The sequence below is a fragment of the Mycteria americana genome, chromosome 6, assembly GCF_035582795.1.
Source record: "Mycteria americana isolate JAX WOST 10 ecotype Jacksonville Zoo and Gardens chromosome 6, USCA_MyAme_1.0, whole genome shotgun sequence".
In the NCBI taxonomy this organism is placed as follows: Eukaryota; Metazoa; Chordata; class Aves; order Ciconiiformes; family Ciconiidae; genus Mycteria; species Mycteria americana.
In genome coordinates this window covers 56,220,853-56,243,713 of record NC_134370.1, presented here as the reverse complement: position 1 = coordinate 56,243,713, position 22,861 = coordinate 56,220,853, and the positions used below count along the sequence as shown (strand labels likewise).

The following is a 22,861-nucleotide window of genomic DNA, read 5'->3' as shown; positions in this document are numbered from 1 at the left end:
CTGTATTCAAGGTTAATGTTGTTATGCCCTTTGTTTTCCTCCCCTGACAAGTAGTCCACATTGCTCTCTAGCCTGGAATGGCTAGGACTCTGTATTTTAGACCTAAAAGGATCAAATCACTTTCTAAGTATAAGGGACATGAAGATTAGAGGTCAAAACTATACAACTAACATACTGCAGGCAAGTAAATGTAAATGGCTACTTTCCAAGACCTTGAGAAGATACCTCTGCTTCAAGAGGGATCAGAAGTTGGGTGCTTTTAAAATGAATATTTTTAAACCTAAAACTCTACTGATTATGAAAATTGTTTCTTTTCTTCTTAATGTTCCCAACACATTTTTGCTTGCCATTTCTCACTTTGATGTATGGGTCCTGTAGCACTACGTTTTGTCACAAAAAGTTTGACAAAGCAAAGCCTGGGCTCTGTTTAATCTTTCCTGTCACTTTGTCAGTCTCACTGGCACACACCAATGGAATTTCCCATATCCACAGAAATAGAAGGAAAAGATGATCACAGAGAAGCAAATAGAAGGAAAAGACAGTCACAGAGAAGCAAACAGAATTATTTACTTATTAATAACAGAGTGGGAAAACTGATAGCAAATTAATGGCATAGTCTTGGTAAACTGCTGAGAATTCAAAAGAAAAAAAAAAGGGGTTCTTTGCATCCCACAGTAACTGTAATAGGACAGTGATGAATAAAATCAAATATTTCTGTGCCAAGGATGACTTCTTACCCTATAATTGGTTTCACAAGAGTAATAATTTTGTGTCTATCTGCAAGTTTAATTATTATCAAGGGAAACTTATTGGAAATTGAATGAGTGTGTTCTCAGGGGAAAGTAAACTTTTAAAATGAAAATTAACAGTCTTAATATCTCTACATAAAAAAAATCCATTTAAATTATGTCAGTGTTTAAAATGGGAAGAAATAGGAATTGTCTCTCCATCCAAAGATTAATGATGCAGTTCCTCTGCTGATATAAGCCTAAATTGCTTCTGACCTAATATGTATTTCACAAAAATAAGAATGTCATATGCAAAATATCATTGAAACTTTTGCTGTAATAGCTCTGTAATGGTGGACTACAGAAGACCCAGTTCACAGTAAGGTGAAAATCTGTATCCTCACAACAGACTTATGGTTAGTGGGTGGTATAATTGATCATTCTCACACTGCTAGACTGTGAGGGCAGCAATGTATGACACAGCAGATGCTGGATTACGGAAGAACAGAGATAAAGCACAAGCATACAGGCACACTTGGAATGATTTAGAATAGGGGGATGGATGTCTAAGCCCAATTTTGCTGGTAAAATACAGTAATATAGCAGTGTTATGGTTAATATTTTGTAAAGTGGAATAAATCTTTTTTGTTTCTGCCAGGCCAAAAGGACTACTGATAGCAGAAGTGATATTCAGAGTTGAAATATTATTTGGAAAACACACAGAACTCATTTCCCCAGGGTCTTTTTCCTTCTGATCATTATACTCTCTAATTAATTCTCAAGGACCCATTTAAATTACAGGGATATTGCAGTAAGGAAGATAAAATTTCCTTGTTTATTGTATATTAAAAATACTTTATTTTGATTGCCTTTTTATGTACTATACTAGAGCAAATGAGATTGTCTCTACAACCAAGGACGTAGTCTTCACAACTGGGAGGTGTCCATATACGCTTAACATCATGTGGGCAAAGGAGGACAGATTGAGACAGAGTTCCAGCCTTTTTTCTCCCTCCAAGCACCAGAGCATTTCTCCATATAGCTATTCATAGCATTGAATGAATATCGTCTTTAAGGAAAAAATTACTTTTATGTTTGCTAAAGACTTTTTATTTAAGACAAGTAGCATTTTATATACATACACGCAGTTTAAAAATGCTCAGTGTGTTACAAAAAAATTATCCAGACTGACAACTTGAACCGTAAGACTATTACAAAATGATCTCCCATGCTGCTGCAGGCACAGACAGCTTCCAAATTAGGGCAGGATGCCTATCCTTGTACCACATTAATTTGGTTGGCAAAGCAGAAAAACAGTGACAGCCTGTGGTTTAAAAAAACTGAGTCATAAACCTCTGAATAACAGGTTTTATATTAGAAATGGCAGCTCAGCTAGGCACTGCTGAAAGAAACAGTAATGATGATGGAAAGTGTGCTTGCGTTATGTACTGAAACCTTAAAAGTTGTGTGCTGCAAACATTAACTAAAAGTTTTTGTAACTCCTACCATTTTGCTTAAATCCAATAGCATAATGAAGTACTACTTGCTTTCCATTAGATTCAACAATTGGAGTTACTAGTATAATTTTTAACAGTTTCGCGTTTTCTTTAAACAGACACTTGCAGCTCGAAAATCTGGTATTTCCATGGCCATGCTCATCCGGACCTCCATAAACAATGATGAAATGGTAAGTGTCCTCAATAGCAGGTTTAAATAATAGAGAAATCTTTGTTCAAAGCTCTTCAGAAATTATTTCAGCCTTAGACACTCCAAACTGGATAAAACTGAGTGTATAAGCATTCTGTTTATTGTGTAGGAACTTTCAGGGATCTTGAGCAGAATTTGCTGCCTGGTCCACAGTGACAAGACCAGGTTTGCTTCTGCTGACTCCCATCCATGACAGTCAGAAGAGACTAAGCCAGTGTGGCAGTTTAGCCTCAGTTGACAACCAAGCCCCACGCAGCCGCTCGCCACCTCTTCCCCCAGTGGGATGGGGGAGAGAATCTGAAGAGCAAAAGTGAGAAAACTCGTGGGTTGAGATAAGAACAGTTTAATAATTGTAATAAAATAAAACAACAATGAAAATAATAATAAATTGTAATGAAAAGGAAAACAGTGAGAGAGAGAGGAAGGAACAAAACCCAAGGAAAAAAAAGAAGTGATGCAACCCCTCACCACCCGCCGACCGATGCCCAGCCCATCCCCGAGCAGCGATCGCTGTCCCCCCAGCCAGCTCCCCCCAGTTTATGTACTGAACATGACATCCTATGGTATGGAATAGCCCTTTGGCCAGTTTGGCTGTGCCCCCTCCCAGTTTCTTGTGCACCTGGCAGAGCATGGGAAGCTGAAAAGTCCTTGCCTAGTGTAAGCACTGCTTAGCAACAACTAACACATCAGTGTGTTATCAACATTATTCTCACACTAAATCCAAAACACAGCACTATACCAGCTAGTAGAAAGAGAAGTAACTCTATCTCAGCCAAAACCAGGACAGCAAGAAACCTTTGTTTTACAAAATAGTTACTTGAGGAAACCTTTTATTTTAAATTGTCCAGCTGCACCATGCTTTACCTGCAGTCTTTCAGCATCTGTCTCACTTCCTCACACCATGAGTACAATTAGAATGACAGGACTCTGCAAGAAGGTTTCTGTGTGATTATTTTTTTTTTCTCAGTGCTTATAGGTGACTAGGACATTATTTGATTTTGTAAACGTAACTCCTGTACATAGAAACACATGTGATTCTAGATGAAGAAATATTTAATTCATACAATAAGTGACCAGGAAAATCTTCTGAAAAATCATATTCACATAGTTAGTAAAACCTGTGTGTTGTGGTTTTCCATTATTGACTTCACTTACATTTTGCAAAAGAAATTTATTTTAAACAAAAACACAACAGGTGCCATTTTCTTCAGGAATACTTAAAGCATGATGCAAGCAGATTTACGTGGCTGAACTAAGCAACAGGACTAATTTGAAGGAATAAAGGCCCCTTTTGTGTTCCTTAAATTGCTAGTGCAAACGTAGCCTTCTAGAATATATCCTACATTGAAAAAAATGAAGTGTTGAATTTTTCTTACCCTGTTGTTAAGCTCCGTAGTAGAAGAATGGAAGAGCAGAATATGTTGACAGACATTCTGGGAACTGAAACCCATAGCACAAGTATACACACATCCATCACTCTTCTCTGATTTATTGTGAACTTTCTATGCTTATATGGTAATCATAAAGGAACAATTTGGTAGTGCTCAGGGATGGGTTGATGAGGTAGGAAACAGCTGGTGTTTGAAATGATCTTTCAGTAGGAGCAGTAGTTATTTTGTTCTGCTATCTCAAAATAGCAACAAAGGTTGATAGAATGAAGGAGAGCTATGGATTCTTAAAAAGAAGTTAAAGGCTGAGGGAAAATTATAGAGAACAAACTTATGCCATGCAATTAGTGCAAAATAAAACCTTTTTCCATCTATGTTATAGCTGGTACAAAATTATCCAAGTTCAGTAAAAGACCCTAAGATACTCCATATGCTTTACTAAAAGATGTCTACTAAACAAACAAATAAAACCATTTGTAAGTATTACTACCTTTTATGACAGTAAAAACTATGTGTTCACATGCATCCCCTCGTGCGAAAACTACCAGGCTGTGACTTTGGAGGGCTAAAGGTGCAAGTTTTGGAGATAATATTAATTGCCAAAAATGCAGGACAAGAAAGAATAATTTAGACTGCACTTATAGATTCTGACTTAGGCGGTACTGTTCAGGAGGAAAAAAGAAGGCAGCAAATCCCAGTGGACAGCTCAATGCAAACATTTCTCCAATGCTTGCTGTCAATCAGGAGAAACCAATGAACTGTGGTTCGGGATAAATGGAAGGGGAAAAATAAGTTGAATGTATTTTTATGCCATTATACTAGTGGCCTCCGTTTGAACCAGGCCATGTGAAAAATTGTGTACCAGAAGTAGATATTTCTTAAGAAATCTTTAATTAAAAACATAAGTCCAAAGGCAGACAACAAATATAATTTAGATACATAAAAGCTCATTTGATGAGAAAATGTAAAAATCTAATTCAGAGAAGAGGTGAATAAGAGAAGCCTGTTTTATGCCAGCCCTCACTAAACATACTAAAGGGAAGTGGGTACTCTTTCCAGGATAAATGTAATGGTACAGCCAGTAAAACCACTTGCAAGAAATTTAAAACAAGTGAAAGGTAATACTTTTCTACTTGGTCTGTAAGTAGCCAGCAGAACTTAATGCCCTAAGGCATCATCAAAACTGAGTAGACCAAGATTTGAAAACAAAAAGAACAGACATTTTCGGGCATAAAAGAACTCTCCAGATACTCTCCACAAAACCAGATGAAGAAGTGCAGTCACTGATGAGAGTTAAGGAAGAAAATCCCCTTTGGGCAAGTTACTCCTCTGATTAAGGCTTTTCTGGTCTTTACTCTCTCTCAACTTTTTCTGGAGGGAATAGCGACTCTCATGGAAGCAGGGTATTTGGCTGATTAGATTCAGTATGGAAATTCTTTGAACTAATGCCTTTTATTAAAAATCAAACGCCACTTACTCCAAAAATTGAAACCTGAGGTTAAATGCTTTGAGCTTTTCCACCCGACATTGCTGTCCTTCTGGTATAACACATTCATGACACAGTGAGTTTGTATGTTCCCAGGCACTGATCCAAAGACACTTTAAGCAGTGTCAAAGTATTAACTTTAGCAACGCTTAAACGTATGCTTTCAGTTGGGCATTCATGTAATGGCTTTGCTGAACAAAGAGACAGAGCTGCAAGTTTGTGAAAGTAATACATCGATGACATTGCAAAAGTATCTCAAGTAGTATATGACAGAAATGAACTTCGCTTAGGGGATAAGCAGATAACTAAATAATCCTCCTATATATTAACAGTGCTAAATGTTGCCATGCCCAGAGCTCAGTGAATGCATACGATAGATACATTTAAACAGAGAAGAGTATTAGGAATGAAAGCCTCTAGACAGTAAGATAAATAAAATTCTCCTTTACAATTGTAGTTTGCTTTATTAACAACAGGGGAAAGATCATGTTCAGCAGCAAAACCAATCTACAAATTGTGTCTTTCAGCTGAAAACTTCCATTTACCTTCAGAAGTTTATTTCAAGGCCTGTTGAGCTGTGCCACTTCATTACTTACTGCCATTTCAGAAATAGATAAAAGTTACTGGCAAAATTCTAAAATTATTTATACTGTGAAAAAACAGTGAAGCTGAACAGGGTGAAAGGGCAGGATTTGTACTGATCCTACTAGAGTTCCGGAGTGCGAGAGTGTAATCTGCAAAGGAATCTTCAAAGACGTGATGGTTTCTGAGAAACATGATTCCTCAATGAGCTGCATAAATTCACTCTAGGTTGTTTTTGAAGTTTTCTTTCTGATCCCTGTAGCTGATAAGCTGTGACATGGGAGGCAGAGGGTGGAGAAATGCACAAAGATGAAATTTGCCAAGTTAGGCATGACTAGCCCAGTCCCTCTTCAGGTCTGCCAAATCAAACCAGTGCAAACCTTTGCTTGCTTTCGGGGGAGTTACTAGATGGCTAATTGTCTAGGATAGGCTAAGAAAGCACCCCAGAGAGCAATTCAATATTTGTTTTAGTCATTCCTGCTATATCAGCTTCTTTTCTTGGTTCATTTCTACAGTGTTCTCAGAGGTGCTAGGATCAAATGTCTATGAAATATCTGACCACATTTGTTTGGCCAGGCTTCCCAGGATAGATGTTGTTTTTAGCATGTAACTATGAACTTCAATAAGAGCTGTTGCAGCCTAAGCTACTTAACATTTGGTTTTGTTATTTGTAGTGCTTGAGTAGTATGAATCAGTAGATTTATGGCTACATGGTAATGGTTTTCCCATGCTAGCAAAAGTCCTTTAACTGATGGCTCTGTGCAACGTTATGCAGATATGCACACAAAAAATATTTTTATCAGACAATTTATTATTAGCAGAATATCTCATGTTTGAGCAGAGATGTAGATACATAAAACCAAGAGCATGTCACCATGCTGTTAGAGAGGGTAATATCTTGCATTTGGCATATACTTACACAGCTGAACATTAAAATTATGGGAATTTTAACAAATTATTAACTGAATAAGTTGGGCTTACTTTCTATACTATCAGAACTGTGGCAGTGATGTTAAAGCTCATACAGACAAACCACGCAAATTCCAAAATGTTGTTGCCCAGTTTGCTACAGCTACATAGCCAGCGTTACAGCTGCCTTGCATTATATACACACAAGATGAAGAGATGGCAGGACAGACAGATTTTCAGAAATATCCCACTTCCCACTGTGCTACCTCTTTTAATATGGTTTCTTCTTTCTAAATTAAAGAATTTATTCATTTATAAGGCAACAGGTCTAGAACTTGTAATACATTCATGGCAGCCATGTGTGCCTTTAGTTAAAATAAATAAATAAATAAATAAACAAACCAAGGTCATATTTTTGTGTGGTGCAGAGTGCTGCCTACAGGCTACTGATTTTTTCTTATTCCAAATAAATCAACTGGAATTAGAAGATCTGGGTGCCTGACAAGAAAGCTTGAATAAACAAACTGGACCATTGTGGCCATATAAGCCCATGTTTTATATGCAAAACTTCAGGGACTACTTTGTTTTCACCTTATTAAGCACTAAGGAGCTGAGATTCAGGTTGTTTGCAGTACTAATCAGTGAATAGCTGATCATTGTTCTCCTGCTAGAACTGGTCATGGGTCCTGTCCTGGTTTCAGCTGAGATAGACTTAATTTTTTTTATAGTGGCTGGTATGGGGCTATGTTTTGGATTTGTGCTGAAGACAGTGTTGATAATACAGAGATGTTTTAGTTGTTGCTGCTCTAGTCAAGGACTTTTCAGCTTCCCGTGCTCTGCCAGGTGCAGAAGAAGCTGGGAGGGGACACAGCCAGGACAGTTGATCCAAACTGACCAAAGGGCTATTCCATACCACATGACGTCATGCTCAGTATATAAAGCTGGGGAAGAAGAAGGAAGGGGGGACGTTCGGAGCGATGGCGTTTGTCTTCCCAAGTAACCGTTACGCGTGATGGAGCCCTGCTTTCCTGGGGATGGCTGAACACCTGCCTGCCCATGGGAAGTAGTGAAGGAATTCCTTGCTTTGCTTTGCTTGCGTGCGTGGCTTTTGCTTTACCTATTAAACTGTTTTTATCTCAACCCTCGAGTTTTCTTGCTTTTGCTCTTCCGATTCTGTCCCCCATCGCACCAGGGGGGAGTGAGCGAGCGGCTGCGTGGTGCTTAGCTGCCGGCTGGGGTTAAACCGCGACAGTCCTAAGCCAAAACAGTCCAAGAAATGGGTGTGCATTTTTGAGAGAATGGATCATTCTTGTTTATAGGTAAAAAGCATCTTGGTGCTTAAAAAGGAAGTAAAGTAGTGAGTATGCTATTATAAGGAATACAGACAAAATGGAACCATAAAATTGGCCCACTTTTATTTGACGAGGAGATTGTATAGACACTAAGTATTAAAGGAGATAGCACTGTATATAATCAAAGTACATTTTGTGCAGTGTGTCTAAGTTCCTGTAGGAAGTATTTAAATATGCAGAAGCAATGTGTTAGGTAGTTACTTAAAATGCATCAGTGAATGTAACGCTAATGATTTTTTAAATTTCTGCCTCAAATTATAAAAAATATATAGGACTCTCTGTTAATTGACTGACCTGATTCCAGCTTAACTCTCCTGTTTCTGTAATCAGTCAAAATGGTCATCCAGGGTTCCTGTGTCTTCAAAGTGCAAGGCAAAATGAGTAAATCAGTATTTTGCAAGTTAGTTCATACTTCTATGTATATTCTGATATTTTGTAACACTATAAGTGTAATGACATACTCCTTAGCTCCAGTTCACTTGTATTAAATAATACTGCAAACAAAGTCTTGATTATTTTTTTTTCTTACCCAACAGAAAATACATGTCTTCAAGAAGACATTGCAGGCTTTGATCTATCCAATATCATCAACTACTCCTCATAACTTTGAAGTTTGGACAGCTACAACTCCCACATACTGTTATGAATGTGAAGGTCTACTTTGGGGCATAGCCAGACAAGGCATGAGATGCACCGAATGTGGTGTCAAATGCCATGAGAAGTGCCAAGACCTCCTAAATGCTGACTGTTTGCAGAGTGAGTATTTCCTGACAGCTAAAGCTTTGCAGTACTTCACACCTTTTGATTTTGTATGTACACTCAGATATTTCCTGAAATGAAGGGCCAGATCACCAGAAATCAGTGAAGGCATGTTGATGTTCATTGGCTGAGGAGCTAGCCAGAAACTTTATGAAATACCTACTGTTAATTTGGCTTTTGTCCTTGGAACTTGCTGAATGTTGCTGGTCAGTTACAAAATAATGTTTGGTAGAATCAGTGTATTATTTACTTTCCACTGCCTATGGCAACACCCAGAGCAATTTGTTACATCATGTAAACCCTCTGTTTTATTTAACTCGGAACACAAGAAATGTCAAAGCAAAGATAAACATATTCCTAATACTTATTGTAGTCATATTAATATGCTATAGAATAGACAAGAATATGAAACAGTAGATAGGAACTTGTCCCTTCAAAATATCAAACCATGTACGTGTAAGGGGAAAAAAATACCAGTCAGGAAGTCCTTTGGGACTAGACTTAAGGTGAAGCAACCTTTTTCCTTGCTTTTTCATTGGCCAGATTGATTCCAACCACTATGTATTCTCCTCCAAAAATATCTGAGGTGCATTTAAACCATACTTAAATTACAACACAATTACTACACAGGATTCTAAACAATAAAAAATTCAAGACCTGCAAACTTTCTTATATTTTGATTTTGGAATGGAAGGGGCTTTTACAACTCTGGAGTTATTCGCCGTTGTTCACTGTTGATATGTTCCTGAGGGTTTACCTAGGAATGTTCCTAGGGTTTACATGTAGGAAAAGTACATAGATATTCCAGTCAGGTGGTCTTTCTTCCCCTTGTGTTCTCTATGTGAGGAGCTGTCACAAGGGATGGATTCTCAAGATTCATATTGTTCAGGAACTAATCACAATTTCCCAGAGCAGCTGACCCCATGGAGCATAAATAATAACAAATTTCTAAATCAAACTGCTTAACTCTGTTTAATTATGATTCTACACTATGGTTGAAACTGGGCTATGTTTGACAGCTAAGCTTTTAACATAGTTTCACAAGTGAGAAAAGAATATTTGCTTTGAAAATCAAATATTATAAAATTATACTGTGTAGCATTAATATGATTGTTGGTAGTGAGTTTTCAAAAGCGTATAAAATAACAATGGTACTCATGAGTAGCTTCTTCAATAAGTGCGAATAACTTCCATTACCTGGACAGTAAGAAAAGAAGGTGTGCTTTCATAATGTCAGTTCCTGTTCACTCTTATTGACTAATTGTCCCATTTCATTCTAGATACTAGATGCATCTAGCTAAAATAATTAATTGCACATCATCCCATTGATCTCTCTGTTTTAGGTAGTCATTTGACACCCTAGTTCTGCTGGAAATCACTTGGCTTATATTACCTGCTCTTAGAGGCATGACAATGAGTTCAAAGAATGATGAGCTTGTACTTCTGCTGGCAACAGGATATGTGCAAGTCACTTGCCAACTAACTGCTCATTAAGTTGATGGAGGAAGTAGAAATAGCTTTCCTAAATTTAATCTCTCCCCTTATGCACATCTTGTTTAGCACTATTTCTGCACAGGAGGAAGAAAACATGGAGGAGGCACACTGAATTGATTCTGATATTCTCAAAATGGAATGTGGGATTCATCTTATAGGAGGGCCTCAAAACAAATCTGTATGGATCATGGTGGATCTAATTGAAGCTTACTCTCTGCACATTCTTCAAGGAATTGGGCTATTGCTGGATTTGGAGCTACTTTGCTAGGGCTCTTATCTGCTGCTCCCTGAAAATGCTGATTGTATTCTGTGGCAAAGAGATAATTACCAAGTGTTCTATACAGTGTTGTGGGAATTGCCCTATCACAATTACATGTGTAATGGTCTAGAAATAAAGTATAGCTGAAACTTTCTCCATCAGAAGGGGACGTTTTCTTTCTGAGGGTTTAACAGAATAGTATATCATGTTCTAATGCATTGTTTCAGAAGTATTTTTAATTTAAGAAAATCAAGATTGATTCAGTCCATGGGTGAGACACGTACAAGACATCGTGATTTAACAGTAATGTAATGAAGTATGGCAAAGATCAATGGTTATGAGCATCGTAACCATGCCTTTCTGTTTGGGGGCACCTTTCTGTTGCTGTTGGGTTCTTCTTGACTCACCAAACATCTGTGAAAATCCTCCTCTATTCCACCAGGCTTCCCAACCTAGTTACTGCATGCCATTCAGTCCCTTTTTGATTTACATCAGAGGGAGCTGGGAGTTTTTTGTATTGGAAGTTTAATATGGCAAGGGCATTCATTTCTGTCACATGGATCATCTGTCCTGTAGTGCACTCTACTAAGTACAGCACAACACAGATCAATGGTGCATTGTAAAGAGATACCTCACATCCAAACACTCCTGATTTCAAGAATATTTAGATCTGACCTTTAGCATTTGGATTCATTTTTATCAGAGAAAACAGCATAAGTCTTTGTGTTCTCATTCCTGCAGAAGTTTGCAGAGTGAAAAATGAAAACTTCCTGAGATGCCTGTGGAAAATAGCATATATGAAGTATAGCATTTTAATCTCTTTCTGCTATTTGAGAGAGTCACAGTTCAAACAGGAATTGTTACTAAAGCTATTTCTGCTCAGTTATAAAAGCATTGTGGGAAACGCAAGATCCAAGATCATGTCCCTGACAATATCAGGGTTATGAGTTTCTTGCAATACTCATCTAGTCCATGATTTCTCATAATACAGAATGGTTAGAGAAATTGTTCTTCCTGAGGCTTCTTAAAAGTGATGAAGTCTCTTGTCCCTGTATACACTGGAAAACAACATTCAAGTCAGCTAGGCCCGAGTGTAATACCTTTGTATTGCTGTTTGCATGACCTCCAATTTGGTCGCAGCTCACCTCCTTCTGAGCAAGAGTACAGGAACTGATTCCAACTGTTCATGTTGCCATGCCTCCACGGAGGGGCTGAGCTGTTATTACCACTCAAAGTTAGTAATACTTGCCCTGTGTGGTGAAACACCTTCACGTGATATTTACATGCTGACCATGCTGCTTCCTTTTCCACCCTTCCCACTGTTAAGGAAATAAGTTGCTGCTAACTTTCCAAGAGCTGAGCTGCTTTTCAGGGTGCTGCAACCATGCAGGTGGCATGAGCGATGTATCCACCTGCGTAATAATTGAATCTTGGCTAAAACTGAAAAGCTACAGAAGACTTACAAAGTAAAAGTATCCTTTTTATCATCATTTTCATTTCTCTGAAGAAAAACCCAGCCCAGAGGTTCTCTGGCCCATATCACCAGCCCAAAAAAAGGTAACAAATGGTTCAGAGCACCATATTGCCTTTGAAGAACTTTTACAAATCTATAAATGATAAGATTGAGAGAGAGCCTGCAAAAAATAAATAGGATTGGCAGTCATCTGTGGTGTAAACAGTTTGAAAACTTTGAACAACTGAGTCTTGAAAGAGTAAACCTCTAGAAGGCAAACTGCAGATAAAAAAAAAAATTTAACACACCTAAGGGATCCCTATCTTCCCATTAGTACACAAATGTTTTTGAGCCTCCTGTCATACTTTTTGCAACACTTTAATTGTTCAGTGAGCTTGAATATTATACTACTTTGAAAATGAGGTTCATGTACTTTGTTTCAATTATGTTAAAAATATTTAATATTCCATTGAAAAAATGAATTGACCAGTGCAGTTGGTTAAATCTCTGTTTCTTAGAAAGTTGATGCTAAAAGTATCATAAAATTAAGTGAATGGGGTTCACTGTGGATATTTTTATCACAGTCATCCTTTTGGCCATCTCATAATCACTAGGACATATGGTCCCCAAGCTTCTGTGATTTTTCTTTTTTTTTATATAAGTAATGATTGCTAAAGTAGACTGTAGAAATGAATTAACATCTCAAGCTCTTTAAGGTCAATATCTAAGCTTGTTCTAAATTAGGTTTGAAAAAAATCAGTAGTACATTCATTAGACCTCTCATTTTCAACAAGATATCGCTTTCTAGTGGTAGGTGCAATATTAAATCAGAATTGATTTCAATCATGTTGAGTTTTTATCAGTCCCTAGGGTAAAAGGGGCTTGTTAACTTCCTGTGCAATATAAGTTACTATATTGTCTTAATTAGTCTGATCAATACTGTGTGAAAAGAGCTGTTGATAGACTGTCAGCAATAGAGGATTTAAAAATAGCTGCAATAAATAATTTAGTATAAATAGAAGGCTACGCTGATTTTTCAGTAAAATTTAAAGTTGTGTTTTAACACATATTCCATCTGTACTGTCTCAAAAATCAGCAAGGTTTTCAATAGGAATATGTTACTGCCATTCAGATTATGTCCATGGTTTATCATTTGGTTATGATGTTGTAGCTATACTTTTTAAGGATGGGCAGAAAATAAGAGAAAATGAAAACTGTTGCTTTCCTGCATCTTGCAAGAACCACCTGTCATGCTTTCCAGGCAGCTCAGCAATCATCTCTTTTGTGATGAAATCACTAGAGAATTCTTTAACTGGTATTTGGTTTTATGGTAACATTTAATTCTTTTTCTACTAATATGTAATTCTTCAGTGTGGAAAATCCTTAATCACTAGAACTTTGGTCTTCCACATTCAAAAAATTTAGGTACTCAGAGCAAGAGATTTTCAGGATTTCTCAAGATTTAGTAGCCATTGAAAACACCTTGAAGAAGCCATATAATTCAGCCTTTTGACAATCTGGAATCACTGGTATCTGATACCTCACCCCACACTTTTCCAATCTTACGACATTATGCCTTCCTACTTTACTATATGTATCTTTCTCCTTTGTCCTCCAATGTGCTAAGAAACCTTCAGACACAATGAAAACAGTAAAGAAAACGAAGCATAAAATATTTGTTCTGTAAGACTTCACTGAGATCTTATGGTAAAAGATGACTCTTTCCAGCTCTATAGATGTGTTGATAATTTCTTCTTTAGCCATTGCAAGCTGAGAGTACCTCAACAAAAAATGCAATAGAGCATAATGGTGTTTGATGGTATTGTAGAGAAGGAATTATGTTCCTTTTCAGTATTGAAATATCTGAATTCTAATTGCATATCAAGTTGTTCAACATAATTTTGTCTTAATTTTACTATCAATTTAAAGGGAACAATAATACTTTGATCCTCCTAGGAGTTGAGGATGGCTAGTTGGATGATGTTTTCACAACCTTTTGGAAGGGTAAAGTACTTATTGCTGCTAGTGATAATGATGATGACGATTGTCACGCTCAGTGCCATGAGCCCCCTGTGTTTAACAACATAAGCTAAAATTCAGCAATACCTATAACAAGTGGTAATGTGTCATTGATTATAAAATTTGTAGTATTCTTGCATCCTGCTTTATATGTCAGTCTCATCGAGAGTTGAGATAGCCTATTTAGCACTGCAGGAATTTCAATTTTTCTTCCAACATTTGTAATACCATTCTGACCACACAAGTCTGATGTTTCTTTCCTCATACCCAACTGGAAGGTGGACATTTGTTTTTTCCAAAAGTACACTTAGGTTATTCCAATACAATATGTATTGTAGAGACATTGATCAGAAACACTTTCCTCTGGCAGACAAAGGACATTTTCTAAGGAGAACTTCACTTCGGATTTTGAAGGGCCTCTGAGATCAGTTTTGATTTTTAAAGAGAAACCTCTCCAGAGCTCTCCTGGGAAGAACTGTGAATAAGACCTGTAACAGCATGGTCTCCTTATAGTCGTCTTTTTTTTTTTTTTTTTTTTTTAACCAGTAAAAGCTGTAGTGGTTTTGATGTCCCAGACAAATGAGCAAATCACCTGAGTATTTTCTTTGTTTTCCAGACTTAGTTTATACGATATACCTGACATACCACCGCAGGTTGGTAATACAGTCTAGAAGTTATTCTCACACAGATAGTATCCTTTGATCTCTTCTACCATCCTCATATACTTCCTGAACTTATCAATAATGACAATTTTACCGGCGAGAGGAACCTGTCTATTCCACACCTGTGATATATTATTTTCTCTGTTGGTCACCCAAAAAGAGTTTTCCAAAAGGCCCTAAATTTTAATACCATACAAGAACAGGTGTGGTGTGTAACGATTGAGTTTTAATATCACAATTTAGTGCCCACTGCTCAGCTTTCTTTCTTTTTTTTTCTTTTTTTCTTTTTTCCTTCTTCCATTCCTCCCCTTCCTCCCCTTTTTCCCCCCTTCCCCCCTTTCCCCCCCTTTCCCCCCCTTTCCCCCCCTTTCCCCCCCTTTCCCCCCCTTTCCCCCCCTTTCCCCCCCTTTCCCCCCCTTTCCCCCCCTTTCCCCCCTTTTCCCCCCTTTTTCCCCCTTTTTCTTTTCCCCTTTTTCCCTTTCCTCCTTTCCTCCTTTTTCCCTTTCTTCCTTTTTCCTCCTTTTCTTTAAACACGGGCATTTGGTAATACTGTGAAAACAAAGCATGCTGTCATGTTATACTCTGGGTGAGTTATGGATCACTGCCAATATATCGGCAAAAGAGAGCAAGTGTTGCTGCCTCTCAGAACTGACTCTGCAATAGCTCCGTTCTGTCATTAGGTTTCTATCTGCGTGGCACAAGCCTTTGTAGCAAAGCAATAAAGTTCTTAAAAATATATTGGTTTTAGTTAGGACACTCTCTACTTTCTACTGCCGTGATGTTTACATCTATTAATACAACTGCATCTTTCTATTTCGTAAGAGGAAGGAGACTACAATTCTGTCCCTTAAATCCTATCCCTGGCCTGCAGCTCTTAAGAGCAGGGTAATGCAGGTTCACATCAATCTTAGCGCGATGAATTTGCAAAATTAGATTTCATAAGATTCTCTATCCCCATCTCACTCTTTCCAGAACCTTCATTGTGTCTACTAGACACAGTATTCCTTGCAGAAATTCCATCGGTGGTTCCAGTGTTAGAATTCTCGGAAAAGCATTCCCTTTAATCTGTTCAGCTGCAACCTGAGTATAATGTCATGTCTACTCTTTGGGAGACAGGGCATGGAAGAGTGCCTTAAATAGCCATCAGCAAATTCCACTGTTAACATCGAGCTTTGTGAAGCACTCCTTTGTTCACGCATAATGTTTAAAGAAAGGATAGAGTGCACTACTCATCCGGAGTGAGGATGTCAAGTCAGTGTTACAGAACTGTTTAACAGTTAGGGTAGTCCCAAACTAATCTAAATGCTTAAATCCAGTGAATGCTTACGTTCAGTAGATTTCAAATGCTTCATTAAATGGATTTATGTGATAATTAACATTTTTTTTTATGACCACTGTTCCAGGAAGGAATGAAAAACTTTCCATGAGTGCAGGCAGCATCAGCAAATATTGAGATGCATCTGGAAGCAGTCAAGAAAGTGTCTGAAGCTGCTATGCCTATTTCTTTCTACTGTTCATTAGGTTTCCACTGTGGGAAAGCATAGCAGGAGTCTAGATTAATCTCCTTACTGTCAAACTAAAAATTCTCTGAAAAATGAGGTGGAAACATTACCTGGTTTAAATACTTTTTCTGTTAATTTTGGGGGGGGGGGTTGTCCTAATGAACCAAGTATGCTTTCTTGTACCATCCTACTCCAAAAGGAGAGAGAGAAAGAAATGAAAATATTGTTATATCATGCTGACTTAGAAAAAAAATTAAGAAATTATTTGAAGAGTTATTCACATGTGTATTATTGAAGTTTAGCTAGTAACAGAGGCAAAGGGCAGAGCAGACAGACCCAGATACTGAACACTGCTACACACTTTTCTGGAAGAGTCAGTATGCCTAATTATGTAAGAAAAGTTACTCACATGTTTGAATGTTTTCACAGTACTGATCAGTACTGAACAGTACTGATTCAATATGCATTTCTAGGTATAACAGATACCTGACTGAAGTTGAATATGAACCTGTCATGTTAAACTAAAGCCATTGATAATTTTAGGTATCACAAAGAATAAATATAAGAGGCTTGATATTATCCAGATGAAACACACATCTCCTTTGAGTACTGCAGTACCAAAAATTGGCTGGAGACTCCAGAGGAGAAAAAGAACTAAGAAAGCAGCTTTTTAATGAAAGTATTGATCTTTTCTCTCATTTCAGGAGCTGCTGAGAAAAGTTCCAAACACGGTGCAGAAGATAAAACACAGAATATTATTAGTGCTATGAAGGAAAGAATGAAGATTAGAGAGAAAAACAGACCAGAGGTGTTTGAAGTGATCCAGGAAATGTTTAATATTTCCAAAGAAGATTTTGTACAATATACAAAAGCAGCAAAACAAAGTGTTTTGGATGGAACATCCAAATGGTCAGCAAAAATAACCATCACAGGTAAATTTTCTTCTGAACTGTTTGCTCTAAGAGCTCTTTTTTTCCTAGTCCCCTGGTTTGGGAGTAAGATTTACTATAATCAGAGCTGGAACTGTGTGTTCAACTGCATACTTGGTGCATCTATAAATGGTTGAATTTATAGCATGCTACCTGGAAGAGTTTTAAGTTACAGCTGTTGGCAAAACTACTTTATATTCCACTGCTCTAGGAAGAAAGATAAGTAAATGGTCATCTTGTGTCTCCTCTACCTCCTATCAATATCGCCTGTGCTACTGCTGAACTTTTTGCCACCAATTGCAAGAGTTAAAGTTCACAATTGCATTTATGGGTTTTAATGACTGTAAGGTTAAGAACACTGCAGCTTGCAATTCCGGTCTCCGTTGGTTTGAAACTCATCATCCATTCCTTGTTGCTTGACTAAGGGTGTGTTCCAGTTCAGTGATGCTGAGCCAGGGAAACCTGCACACCCAGAACATACTCAAGATTGGTTCCAACTGCATTAGGCTGGTTGCTCATAAAGATTTCCAGGTCCTCTGACTTTGATATTTCAGTTTTTTAATTAAAACCTCAGCACAGAAAATCTAAATAAAAGCTCAGCTGACTACACAGGTCCACCTGACTTTATGTAATATTGGATTAGAGAAAAATAGAGATTAAACTAAAAGACCAAAGAATTGAAAGGCAGTGATGTGAAACATTAAAGGGCTCTGGTTAGATTTCACATCTAAATTAGCCTCCATTTCGTTTTAATGTCATAAAAAATAATAAGCCCTCTTCTGATATTAAAAGTAAATTAAATATTTTCTCTTTCTCCAGGACTTGTATTATTCCTGTTAGGGGGGAAAAACTTTAGGAACTTATTTTTAGCTTTTACTAGTCAATTTTGATAAAAATGAGTGAAACAAAAGCTATATTTTTAAAATAAACAATAGCGTATACTTAAGTAACACACACATTTTTCTCACTACTTAACAGCAACTTGCATAAAAGGTATGTTTAAGGCAGTTCTTGGTGCCTGATGTTTCACACCTGTACATATGGTCATTTTCCTAATGTATTTTACAAGATCTTTTCCATATATCCTCTGTAAGATCAAACACATGCACACTGGTAAAAAAATACAAGAGTGTACTTTACTACTTTTTTCTTTATGAAACAAGTGACTAGGATACCCTGAGCAGGTAGATGGCATTATTTTAGCAAGTTAGATTAGCTTGCTCAGGGCTTTGTCCAGACTAGATTTGAAACTCTCTAAGGATGGAGTTGCCACGTTCTCTCTGGGAAACCTGTCCCGCTTACTGGACAAGCTGTTTCAGTTATTAACCACTCACATTATAAAACTGGTTTTGTAACATCCAGCTGGGATTTCTCTTGCTGCAGCTTGCAGCTGTTACATCTTATTATTTCACTGTGTGCCTTTGAGAAGAGTCCGGCTTCATAGAATCACAGAATAGTTTGGGTTGGAAGGGACCTTTAAAGGTCATCTAGTCCAACCCCCCTGCAATGAGCAGGGACATCCTCAACTAGAGGGGTTCGTCTGGGAGCTCATCGTCTCTGTGACGTGCTCTTCAGGTAGCTGAGGACTGCAGCTTGATCTCCTCTTAGCCTTCCTCTTCTCCAGGACAAGGAAACCCAACACGCTTAGCCCTTTCTCATATGTCATGTGCCCCAATTCCCTAGCCAAATCGGCAACCCTCCATTGGACTTCCTCCAGTTTGTCAGTCTCTTTTACTGGGGAGCATCAAAGTGCAGAAATAACATTTCATCTGAGTGTGGCCTCACAGGTGTCAAATAGAGGCAAATAAACATTTCCTTCAGTTTGCAGACTATACCCGGAAGAGAGAATGCAAGATTCTCTCTTCATGAGAGAATTTCCCACACCAAGTGAAGAAACTTAGAGGCAAAACTAAGCTAATTGTTGGATCTTAGAGAAAGATGGAAAGGGAATCCAGACTTTCTGAGGAGCAAAATATTTATAGGGAATAGGAATAGTCTTTCCCTGATGGTGTTTTAGACATGTGTACTTCCACATAAATAGCTTAGTATATGTCGGGTCCCAAGTTATAGAAGACTGCTAACTCCTTCCCTGACTGGCATCATGTTCTACCCATCATTTAAAAATTTAAAAAAAAAAAAAAAAAAAAAAATCAGAGTTTCACTCTGCATTTACCCTTTACCCCAAACTTCCTATGCCAGGTTGCAAGGCATTTGCTGCAGTCAAACTTGATGGGTACTGTGAAGTCTGTCTTATTTACAGTCCTTACAATACTTAGTAATGAGATGGGGAGTGACCATGAAAATCCTCTGTACTGCACAGAGGTTTGCTGGTTATCTTGTGGCAAAGTGTTAAAAGAGTTGTTGAACTTAAAGATGAGTAACACATTTTTCTCTTACAAAAAGACAAATGTTCAAATTTGCTGACGACTTCTGTAATGACAAGTGGTTGTCAGTAGCAGTATGCTACCGAGCAGATATTTTTTTTAAATAAGCATATTTAAACTGTCCTTTAAGGTAAAGGTGACATTTTAACAACGAGTGAGAAAGTAACTGCTTTTCAAAAGAAACTTGTGCTGTGGTGAGAGCATTATGAAAATGGACGTTCGGAAATGTTTCCATCGTTATGTGATTTTGCTGCCAAAACCAATGTGTGTCACCTACAAAAACTCTAATCTGTACACTTAAAAAACTTGGAAATGGAATTTTCTACCTTGTTTAAAAATCTTCCAAATGAGGAGTTCTAGTGGGTTTTGAACCTAGTTGTTAAAATTGTAAAAATACAACACTTTCCAATTAGTTTGCAAGAACAACTGGTTGACATCAGGCAAGGCGGAAATTTACCAGCTGACTTTCAGCAAAAACCTTTGCGTAATTGGTAGATGGGATTGAAAAATTAGTGTAGTGATTTAGTAAGTGCAGCCAATGATGCACTTCTTCCATTTGGATCTATGTATCTTTGTGAGGTATCTTTTTCAGCTATGGCAGCCATTAAAACTGGACTTAGACTCAGATCTTTAAATCACTGTATCACAAATTGTTAAAACAATATTTTCAAAACTAATGAAGCATGTTCAATCACATTAATAAAATTTTTAAAAATATTTTAAAAATATTGATTAGTTCATCTTTATCTCTTTTTTTAATTTCTGGTTTTGTATGTTTTATAATGTACATAATGTATTAGTACATGTACATGTATATAATTTGTAAATAACTAAATGTATTTGAGTTGCGTGCTCAAAAAATTTTACTATAGTACTTTTAGATTCCATGGCAATTTTTTTATATATTGGGGGACGGTCATTGAGAGACGGAATTGCCATTTCTACTGCTGAAATGTAACGCTGGCATTCAGGAGGGTAAGGAGAAAAGCATTTGCCAAGTGGACCATGAATGAATTACTCTGTGAGAGTTGGTAGGTGTGTTTTTAGCTACATGTGGCTCTGTAGTCCAACCTAAAGCCCAATCACGTTTGGGGCAGCACGTAAAGTGTACATGGAGCTGAAGAATAGCAGATATGTGCCAGAAGAAATCTAGGGAGAATCCAAGATTGTGAGTCAGATGGATTAGGAAAAAGGGAGGCCATTCTGAAGGTTGTGGGACAGTGCATGAAACTCAAAAGAATAGCTGTCGAATTTTGGGACTGTCTAGTTCATTCCTAAGAGTTAGTCTTTTCAGGAATGAGATGTGTAAAAAAGTAACAGAAACTTACTTTTTTCACTGAAGTCAGCAGATATGACTGAACCCACACCAGGAGCTGATCTGCTGAGTAAGAAGGTGACATTTTTATGTAATCATTTTTCTGAGCACACTGAGGGAGCTTTGTTATCCAAAATGATTGACATTAGAGAATGTTAACGAAATGTTACCACTGATATGGTTTAAATAATACGTGCGAAATAACAAAACCAGCTCAGCTGATGCTAGAAGCCGTGGCAAGTGTTTTAGCTGCAGCTCTCTGGGTTTCGTAGGCTGCTATTTGGCAGTTCTGCTTTCTCCTGAGATTTCCAGTTGTATGAATTACAATGGAAAATCAAATTGTGTGTATTTATATTTGCTACAAAATGCATATACATTAACTATACACCAACATTAACTGTCAGAAAGGCTGACAAATACATAAACAGTTAATGATAATTGATCTGAACCGTCACCCTCTCTGTGATAGAATAGGAAGTATTCTGAAAATCCTCATAGTTAATCTCTCACATGAGGAAAACAAATGATAAAGTCATAACCATGCCCCTCGTATTTAGTTTTATAATCCACAGTGCAGATTCTTGAAAATTGGAGGTTTTATTTTGGAAATTTTAGTTTGGATCTTTGGAAAAATTTTGGAAATCATTATTTATATATTTATTTAAGGGGGGAAATGGAAATTTTAGGATTATGAGACTCAAGCCAAGTTATACAACAACATTCTATTACTTGCCATGCTGATTAAACCAAAGTTTGAGAAGAGTATCTGAATTATGCATGGCAAGAAAAGTATTTCTTTTGTGCTCTGTAGTGAATCTTTAAATGTATTACTGTGTTAAACCGTATTTGTAAATTTTATAGAGTCCAGAAGGGTAGTTAGACAAGCCCTGTCTATCTCCAGCATAACAGACACTGGGAAAATTCATCCAGAAAGCTTTGTTTCAGGAGCCCTCAGTTTGAGGGCTTTGCTTCCTGTTGCTGTTGTCACCATCTCATTTATTTCTTGGCAATGAAGGCTATGAGGGCTAAAGCACACTTCTCTCCTTTTGTTGCAGTTCTTTGTGCTCAGGGCTTACAAGCTAAGGACAAAACTGGCTCAAGTGACCCATATGTTACTGTGCAAGTTGGCAAAACCAAGCGGAGAACAAAGACTATTTTTGGAAATTTGAATCCAGTATGGGATGAAAAATTCTATTTGTAAGTATAGAAGATACTGTTGTTTCTTGCTTTTTAAATTCACATTTAGGTAATATAATGCTACAAAGTGAAATAATTACTTAATTTGAAAATATTTGTTGTCTATACTATGCATATTCATAGCATTAATAAATTAGCAAGCTCTGAACGGAGAGAGCATGGAAGTTTATTGTGACTTTATCATATAGTAGTCATACAGCTCATAATTATGTCTTTTGAGGGACCTATTGGTAGTGTCTATTTATTCTAATTTTTTAGGGAACTTAAGAGTTTTCAGACTTTGACCTTACATACCAAATGTTGGCATTATAAATGCCTTCCTATGTGTCAGATACTGACCATGCAAGTTAAATGCATTTTTATTCAACATTACGATTCTCCTAGGTGAAGCTGGGGAATTTGATAGTAACTGGTGTGCTTCAGGCTGTGGGCTGGGCTGTTGGTAATGTCTATCCTTTCCAAGACTGAGTGTTGTCCAGAATTCTGCTGTGGACAGTATGGTACAATCCTCCTGTCTCCTTTCTTTGGCCACTGAACTGAATATGGTATAGTTTGCGGTCAGCATATCGCAGTTCAACCCTGACTGCAAAGTAGACGTTTCAGTCTGTAATACGTTGACTAAGGTTTGAATATAATTTCATGCCAGTTCTAGTTCTGGCAACGTTCCTAGAACTTCTTTCAGAAAGACATGTTACAGTACAGGAAATTCCAATTCACAGGTACTATACTGTTCCTT

At 37.4% G+C, this 22,861-nt stretch overlaps 1 protein-coding gene across 1 annotated transcript in view; it reads left to right on the top strand.

Moving 5' to 3' along the window:
* UNC13C (unc-13 homolog C) overlaps nt 1–22,861 on the top strand; it is a 188,083-nt gene that overhangs the window by 45,987 nt on the left and 119,235 nt on the right. The window contains exons 5-8 of the mRNA XM_075506000.1: nt 2,344–2,415; nt 8,689–8,908; nt 17,005–17,232; nt 21,984–22,125. Of these exons, the coding sequence (XP_075362115.1) occupies nt 2,344–2,415; nt 8,689–8,908; nt 17,005–17,232; nt 21,984–22,125 (662 nt within the window). The remainder of the gene's footprint in view (nt 1–2,343; nt 2,416–8,688; nt 8,909–17,004; nt 17,233–21,983; nt 22,126–22,861) is intronic.